This window comes from Macaca fascicularis, chromosome 7, assembly GCF_037993035.2.
Source record: "Macaca fascicularis isolate 582-1 chromosome 7, T2T-MFA8v1.1".
NCBI classification, from domain to species: domain Eukaryota; kingdom Metazoa; phylum Chordata; class Mammalia; order Primates; family Cercopithecidae; genus Macaca; species Macaca fascicularis.
In genome coordinates, this window is record NC_088381.1 from 136,677,374 (window position 1) to 136,686,181 (window position 8,808).

The 8,808-nt window shown below is 51.3% G+C and overlaps 1 protein-coding gene across 1 annotated transcript; it reads right to left on the minus strand.

The window, feature by feature from the left end:
* Positions 1-1,578: 1,578 nt before the first annotated feature.
* ZFP36L1 (ZFP36 ring finger protein like 1) lies at positions 1,579-6,989 on the minus strand. The gene is made up of 2 exons (XM_045396605.2): positions 6,804-6,989; positions 1,579-4,414 (listed from the first exon to the last, which is right to left on the minus strand). The coding sequence occupies exons 1-2, from the start codon at positions 6,858-6,860 to the stop codon at positions 3,455-3,457; spliced, it is 1,017 nt and encodes a 338-aa protein (XP_045252540.1). The 5' UTR covers positions 6,861-6,989; the 3' UTR covers positions 1,579-3,454.
* Between the last annotated feature and the right edge of the window lie 1,819 nt (positions 6,990-8,808).

Sequence of the window (8,808 nt, forward strand, 5' to 3'; positions counted from 1 at the left end):
GCTTTACAGCCAACCCCCACCCTCCAGGGCCTCCAGTAGTCAATGTCTCTGTCTTGGTTAGACAAAGTCAAAGGACTGACTAAGTCAAAGGACTGACTCCCATAGAGGAAATTCAGGGCTGGCCAGGAGGTATGCCTGGGCCTCTAGGAACCTAACCAGTGTCACCATGAGAGGGGAAGTTAGAAAGGTGTCTGCCACATGCTCAGGTATGCCTGCAGGGAATGAGCTCAAGGTGAATGATTAAATGTATTTTTTGTTTTTACTCCGAAAAGATCACATGCCACCACCACCAACCACCACCACCACCTCCACATACACACAAAGCCATTTCCTCCTTAAGGAACAAGAGGCCTAGGTTTACTCCAGTCCCAAGAAGGGCTGCTTTTCCCCTTCCTAAACCACCAGCCCCTGCCCTAGAACAGGTAATAGTCCCTGTTTTTCTGCCTCACCCCCCTGATCCCCAGTAGATACCTGATGACCAGGAAAATGAGTTGAGAGTAGAGGTAGGTCTTCGAGTCTCAGGGACATCCCTGGCCTGCCCAATGTCTGCTGCAGACCTTTGGAAGAGGACTGGTGGAATCATGGTGACTCAGCTGAACCCCCAAAACTTACTCGGTGTAAGGAACCAAAGGCAAGTGAGCTTCAAATAGCAATCTCTGCCTGTCCCCAAATAAATCCTCCCAAGGCTCACACTCAAGATTTTGAGAAAGTTCCAACTCCTCCAGCAGGTGAAATGCCACCTGTAAGTGGTCATCCAGCCTTGGTGGGGGTGCTTCTAGCCAAGGAGACCCCACCTTTCCCAAGATGACAACACACCTAATTTTGCATAGCATCTGAGATTGTAACTAAGGTGGTGGGAACCCTTGGTTACTTGCTGTGTTGTGCTGGCCAGTGTTAACACTCACTTCCCCTTAACAGCCCTCCAAACCCAAAAGGGTATGTCAAATCCAGTCCCAGTCCCCAGTTCCTTGTGACTGAGCCCCTCACCCCGCTGGATGTTCCTCTCCAAGCAGGCAGTGCTTCCTTACACCCACCCCACGCGGGTACGTGTTGAAAGGCTAGGACTGAGGTAAATTTCCTGTGGGCAAAATGAGCCCAAGGCACCCCAATAAAAGAACTCACTCAAATCCAAGACTGCAACTGCCATGTGCTAGGTCCTCCTTTATCATTTTGACACCCCAAACACTATCCAAAGGAATGAAGACAACAGGCTGGGCGGGGCAGACTGGAAGGCCCTGAGCCTTGGCTCCCCAGAAGAACCGCTGAGGCTACACAGGTGTCGGCAAGGCTGGGCCCGTTGCTATTCAGCCAACAACTAACACACTGCAGTCTTTCCAGAAGTAATACAGCAGGAAGTTCAGGCTCCTTTGCAGAAAACCTCCACCCCGTCCCCTCTAAACTCAGCAAACTGCCAGCATCAAGGAAGGGAGCTATAGGCTTAGCTATAGGGATGAGATGTGGCCAACCACAGCCACAGCCCTCTCTCCCCTCCTCCCCAGGACCTGCACGGTATACAAGGGGAGAACCTTACTGGCAAAGTCAAACCAAAACCAAGTAAAACCAGCTCCACCATCAATGTTTCTTGAAAAAACGGGGTTTATTGATTTTTAAACTGCAAATAGTCGTTACAAAAAGTTTTTTTTTCTTTTAAATAAATTCACACAAAGAAAGAGAAATAGAAAGCGACGGTAGTGACCAGCAAGAGGAATAATAATTACATTCATCTTAATGTGTGTGTGCCAGTTCTGTTTACATTAACATTGGAAAACTCCAGACCTGGAATCCAGAACCTCAAATCTGTGAGTGGAATGTCTTGAGATGGGCACGTGGAAGTCAAAGGGTTTCTCTCTTTTTTTTTTTCCCTTTTAGAAGCTATACATAAAAAGTTGTTTTCCTTCTGTACTGTCACAGAACTTTTACATACATTCTCAGTCCTAGTTGTGAAAGGCCTAAAGAGAAAGAAACTCAATTTGCAGTCCGACACAAAGGGGGGAATTTCTAAAATAAATAATCCAACAGTTTTTTGCATTTTTTTAAATTAATTTTTCATTTTTTTAAAATAAAATAACCAAAAAAGTGTAAAGTTACAAAAAAATGTCGTTGAAGAATAATATATTAAAACTGTGGAAAAAAGGAAAAAGACACGTCACAAAATTTTAAGATTAATATGAAGATCATAATTTAACATAAAAGAATATATTCTATGGATTTGTCATCCCGATAAATATGAACAAAATTAACAAAAAAAGCATAGTTTGGCAATAAATACGTTTTGATAAGTTAAATAAGCTTTTTTATATTGATGTGCAGTGACAAGCAAAATTTTTGCTCTCCAATTTCTGAAAGTTATATGAAGTTTAAAACCCAGGGAAGAAAGCATGGCGTGAGTGCTCTAAGGATAGACCTACGGTATTCTAGAGCAAAAACCATTAAAGCTACTTCTACAGGAAATCGTTTTACACAGATATTGTATGTGGAATGAATACCATTAACTGCTCACCCCTTACTTTTTTTTTTTTTTTTTTTTTTTTTAGCTTTTCTCTCATTTTTTTTTTTTGTTGTTATTTTTTTTAAAAAGATGTCACATATGAACTGGGGAACTTTAGCACCAAAATCAAGTCTCTCCTAGTCCATCTAGCTTCCCCTTCCTCCCCACTTAAAAAAAAAGAAAAAATTAAATCACAAAGTCCCACTTAAGTCAAAATCTTCATCCGCTTTTTCAGCCTTCCTTCCTGCAGACCTACACAAACCCAGGCAAGATTAGTCAACAGGGATTCAGATCGGGAAGAAAAAGGTTTTGAATGTCAAGACAGATTTCCCCCAAAACCCTAGTCTGGCAACAACTCTTTCAAGGGGCCGGGGAGAGGGGACAGGGGGAGACGTGCCGCCGGGAAAAGGGGAGGAATAAGTGTGCGGGAGACTGAAATGAGGGAAGGTGCAGTTGTGTCGCCAGTGGAGGGGGCTGCTGGTTCCGGGTCTCCACCCCCCCATGGGCAGAGGCTCCGGGAGGGAGGCCCACGGGTGCCCTCTGGCGCTGAAGAGGTAATGTAGTCACAGTGACAAAGTTAGATTACAAGGCACTAAGTTGCTTCTGTAAACTGTTACTGCTTTTCTCTTGTGATTTGGCACTTAAGGCTTAAGCCGGGGAGGGGGGGGAGAAAAAGGCATCTACTGACAAAATATGGGACTTGTCTGTTATGCATGGTAAGTGGGCTAAAATCCAGGGAGGGGGTTTCAAGCCAGAAGAAGCTACTGACAAATTGACTTGTCCTTATGTTAGGTGGGGTTATGAGGGGGAGAGGGAGGGGGCATTCTGAGGTGCTGGGGGAAGGGGTTGAGCTTAACCTTGTGAATGTAGGGCCTGTGGGGAATTGGATGGGTAGGGAGAAGAGGGTATGGGATGTGGGTGCAGGGAAGGGGCTGGAGTAGGCAGGAGGTCCCTCCCTACCCTGGCTTAGTCATCTGAGATGGAAAGTCTGCTGAAGATGGGCAGGCGTCTTGAGTTGTCCAAGGTCGGGGAGTCTGAGCCACTGTGGCTGCTGCTGGAGCTGCTCAGGTAGCCCTCCTGGTCCGAGAGAGAATCCTGAGGGCTGGGGGGAGAGTCAAACATGTGAGGGGACTCGGACATGGGCCGGAATAGGAAGGTGGTTGGGGAGCCACCCCCGGGCAGCCCCATGCTAGGGGCAAAGAGGCTTGCCAGCTCCTGGCTGGAGAAGGCAAAAGGGTTATTGGTGCCATCGGGCAGGGTAGGTGAGCCCAGGAGGTCATCGGCACTCAGAATAGGGGGTGGGGTGATGGACGTGGGGCTGTCCAGCAGCCCGGTGGCAGCGGCGGTGGCAGCGGCACTGGGAAATCCAGCAAAGCTAAAGCTATGCTGGAGGCGGGGACGGTCAGCGGAGAGGTCCCGGGCCCCGGCCAGGGCACGGCGCTCCTCGGCGTTGTGGATGAAGTGACAGCGGGGCCCATAGGGGCAAAAGCCGATGGTGTGGAAGGTGCGGCACAGCTCCGTCTTGTACTTGGGGTGGCGGGTCAGGCTGCGGAGCTCGTGGATGCCGTGTGCGAACTGGCACTTGTCCCCGTACTTACAGGCACCGTTTTCCTCAAAGGGGCGGCACAGCTCCGTCTTGTAGCGGCTGGAGTTGACCTGGCCGCTCCCGGGCTGCTTCTGGGTGGGCAGCAGCCGCTCGCCCCCTTCCGAGAAGGAGCGGTCTCGGAAGCGGCTGTCTCGCGAGCTCAGAGCGGGGGCTGGCTCACCCTTGAGGCTGCTGAGGAGCTGGTTCTGGTGGAACTTGGAGCTGGGCAGGGTGACTGAGTGCCTCCGAGGGAAGCCCCCACCAGCAGGGGTGCCCACTGCCTTTCTGTCCAGCAGGCAACCCCCTGCACTGGGAGCACTGTAGTTGAGCATCTTGTTACCCTGAAAAGAGAAGAGAGAGGATGGTAAGGACGGAGGAAACCCCACCAGGATGTCCACTATGGGCAGCCCCCTACACAATCACAAACGCCCGCTCCTTCTCAAAGAACTCATGTCTACCTCTGCTCTAGCAAGCTCCCTTCGCTCTCTCCCTCCCATAGGCCATTCACCACAAGATCCAGACTGTGTGACAAGCACACTGCTCCACGCTGACTCCTGAAATGCAACCCCCATATCCTCTGTCCTCAAAGCTACCACTTTAATCTGTAAAGTTCAACTTCTTTACTGGTCAAACAGATTCTTCAACTCAAAATATCTCACACAACCCGGACCTATCTAGATTGCCCCCCTGCTCCCCTCCCCGCCCCCCGCCGCAACAAAAACAGGTAAACCTCAGAAAGGAGTCTATTATAGGCTAGTTTAGGTCCCCTTCTAATCAGTCTCTGCTTAATTGATACCCCCTCCCTCAAGACCTGGCCTAAGACTCTCAAATTTCTCCTTCAGAAGTGTTCCCTTCCTTTGGCAACAGGTTTTCAGACTGCCTTTGCTTTTTCTTGTGGGGAGGAGATTGGGGGCCTGGTCTGAGGTTGAGGGAGACAGGGATGTGATTCCTGAAAATAAAACTCTCTGCCCTAAGTTCCCAGAAAAGATATTTTCTACAATAATCTCTCACCATTTCCACTCACCCCCAGCCCACCCCGCCCCCTTCACTGAGAAGATGCCTTTGCAATTAGTCTTCTGGCTGCAATAGCAGGCTTGGATAAGAGCTCCAGTGTTTAATCTTTAACGCAAAGCTGCAGATGGAAAGGAAAAGGAAAGCACCAACCCCCCTACCCACCTCCTTGTCAATAGCAGATTGGGGGTGGTGGGGATGGGGGCAGAGCCACCAATGGCAGGTTTCTGTTCCAATAGGACCCTGGTCACCTGCCCAAATATACCCAAGATTTGGAAAGGGTGCAGGTCAGGGACCTAGGAGTTAGTTCCCAGCCCATGTGGATGTCATTGTGCAAATTCTAATGTTGGTCCCTTAGGATCAGCAGGGGGGGACCGGGAATCTGTAACTGCAACCACCCCACCGAGAGGATTACAGGAACCCAGTGGAGAGCTGGTTCCCAACAATGAGGTTCATTTAAAAAGTCCTGAGGGGGGAGGGGGCCAAAGAAAGAAATAGATCAAAGAGCCAGGAGAGTCGAGAAAAGAAGGAAGAAGTGTTGGGGAGCTCTGGCAGCCGGGCCGGCAAGTGGAGTTTGGGAATGTGCAGGGAAGGAAGGAAGCTGAAAAATTCAAACTTTTTTAAAGTTACTCTTCAGCTCCTCGGCGTCCCTGCACCCCAACCCTGAAGCCCTGGGGCGTTGGCAGCTGCACCAACAGGAGCAGCAAGCTGGGAAAACAGAGCAACATGACCCGACGTGTTAAGAGAAGGCAGAACACTTCAGCAATTAAAAAGTAGCCCAGCAGCTTCACCCTTTCAAATTGGGAGGGGGAGGTTGGAAAGAAATTTAACAACATCCGTAGGCTTTTGCTATGTATATTTAAACCGCAGTCCTGGAACATTCCGAGCTTAAAACTTGCTTTTTCAACACTGGCTGACAAGCAACATGTTTTAAGGAGGCCCCCATTAAATCCTTACTCGCGGGACTCTTGAGTTCAAGCCAGCATTTCGTCGCCACCCGCCCCCCCATCCTCCCCCCCATCCTCCCCCCACCCCCCGCCGCAATCGACGAACCGCAATGCCTCTGCAACACAGGTAAGCGGGTCAACCTGAATGCCTCTTTCACCCCAAAGTTTGCTGCACGATCGGCTATCGCGGGAAGAAGCCCAACGGAGCTAGGGCGGACTCAAGCCCCACTGCAAACTTGTTCTGCAACATCTTTTTGAATCACAACTTGGCCTTTCTTCCTCGCATAGCCCCAGCACCCCGCAAAGAGTGGAGGAAAACAACGTCCCGAGACTCACTTCCCCGAGGGATCTCCCACTCCCAACCCCACGGGTGGGTAATGCTGCTGGACAGACCTAGGACGCACACTGGGAACCCGATCAGACCAGCGAACCTGGGATCCAGCAGCACGTTACGTAAAAAAGAATCGCCCAAAACTTGTCCCAATCTCAGCCCTCCCCCCGAGGCCTCCGGGCTGCCCTGCCAGGCAAACTTCGCCCCTCAAAACCCTGGCCTCCAGATTCACATGTAATCCCCGCCAGGAACTGTTGAAACTCAAAGGGTGGGAAGGACGAGGCCAAATTCCTTCAAACTTGGGAGAAATGCGGGAGGAGAAAAGAATCATCTCGCTGCACCACCTACCCCACTGCCTTCCAAGACCCAAACTTTTGGGGATTATATTTTAAGGCAAAAGAAAAAGACTTTTTGAAAAGCAAACGCTCCGCCCCCCTTTACCTTGCATAAAACTTCGCTCAAGTCGAAGATGGTGGCAGACACGAGGGTGGTGGTCATTCTGTGCGCTCGCGCGGGCCAGGGGCGAGGATCTGGTGTGTCGCGAAGGTCCCGATGCGGGGAAGGCGCAGCCTCTCCTGTCTGGAGTCCCACACGCCAGTTCCCGGCGCCCCTCGCCTTTCTGACTCCGGGGCTGGGGCGCGCAAAGCCCAATTTATAAAGTTTCAGATTTGGTGGGCCGGGGGGAGGAGGAGCTTTAAACTTATTTAAATGAGGAAGAGGAGGAAAAAGAAGTTGATTGACACTGGAGTTGAATCAGCCATGCGGTCAGGCGGGGAGGGGGGGGGCAGGGGGAGGAGAAGAAACTTTCAAAAGGAAGAAGGGGGAGGGGAGACGAGAAAAGAAGGCGGAAAAAAAAAAAAAAAAAAAACCCACTCCGAGCCGCGCACAACTTTTTTTTTTCTTAAAGAGGAAAAGTTTCGAGTCGGCTGACTTCCCTACCCCGCGCTTCAGGCGCCCCTCTCCGGGGCTGCGCGGGCGCAGAGCGGGAGGGGCGCGCCCCCTCCTTTGTCAGCCTCAGAGCGCGGCTGTGACGTCACTCATTCCACTCCCTCCGGGGTTCTTGTTGTCGTGTTGTTGTTTTTTGTTGGGCAGGAAGGCAGGCTCGACTTTCTCTTTTTGCCAGCGGGAGCTGAAGCCCGTCCTTAGCGCCCGGTCCGTGGTTTCCATCTTGAGCTGGTGATCCCCTTGAAACTTCCCCAAGTGTCTGCACAACTTACCTTTTCCCGACTTCTCTTCTACACTCGCCTCCCCTCCGCAAACCCGGCAGGCCGAGGACATTAGAAATTTGGGACGCACAGAACGTTCAAGTCTAGGATTTTATGTTGCTGTTTTTTTTTCCAGCGGGGCGTAGGGTGGGGCGCGGTGCGGGGGGGAATAGGGAAACTTTTTCCCCCAGGAGGACACGGCCTGGCGGGGGCGAGCGCGGCACAGTTTAGCGCGCCGCACGCGTCGATACTCGCGCTCGCTTTGCAGCCGGCGCTCTCCGGGTGTGGGCGGGTGGGGGGGGTCGCAAAAAAAGACCACAACCAGGGCCGATTGTTTTACCAGGCCTAGGCGTGGCGTTTCTTTTCACGCATCCAATCTTTATACTTTAGTCAAGAAAACCCTAATCCTTCCTGAATGCCCCTTCCTCCCAGAAAAAGCCCACCGAGCAACTAACTCACTACTTTCCACGCGCGCTCTGAATTCTAGGCGGCGCCACAACCCTCCCTCCTCCTCCATCCTCCCCCCACACACCTCAAGACTCTAGAACAATGAAAAAAGGTTACTTTGGTAAGAATGAAGGTAAAGAGGTGGACGGAGACGGCACTTTAAACTTGTTACTTCTCTCTCGCCCCCACGGGAGTGGAACGTATGGCTTGTCACGCTGCGCCGTTTTGGCGGGAGGTGGAGTGGGGGGCATGGGAGCCACGAAACCGAAGGGCCCGCAATGGAGCATGACTCCCTTGAAAATGATAAAATATATACTGTTAGGTTTGGATGCCACCCACCCAAATAAAAAGTTATCGTGTCCCCCACCCGCCCCTTGCGCCTTGGCCCGAGTGCTGGTGTGATGACCCGGGCGGAAGTCGCAGGGCTGCGCTTTTTTCCGATTTCCACGCGGGCCCCGCCGCCCCCTCGGCCCTCGCACGTTTCTTCCCAGCACTCGAGGCCGCCGAGTCTGTTACGAAACCCGGTGCTGGTGTGGCTAAGATTGAGTTCCATTGCGATGTAATTAGGTCACCCCATCATGAGCACGTTTCTTTGGAAAGGACGGGGCGGGCAGAAGAGAGCGCTCGAGTCACACTCTCACCACCCCCAACACACACTTTTTTTTTTTTTTTTTAATGCATTTCTTATTTATTCATCAACATCTGGGCAACCCCAGCGAAACCTTCCAAATCACAACTGTTTGAGAAACCGGTTGTTTTTCAACTTTGCCAAACACAACGTTTGCTGCAGCCAC

Excerpts from the sequence above, each read along its gene's own strand:
- ZFP36L1 (XM_045396605.2), bottom strand. The coding sequence starts at position 6,860 with ATGACCACCACCCTCGTGTCTGCCACCATCTTCGACTTGAGCGAAGTT. Across the intron at positions 4,415-6,803 it reads TGAGCGAAGTTTTATGCAAG|GGTAACAAGATGCTCAACTA; the intron begins GTAAAGGGGGGC and ends TTCTCTTTTCAG.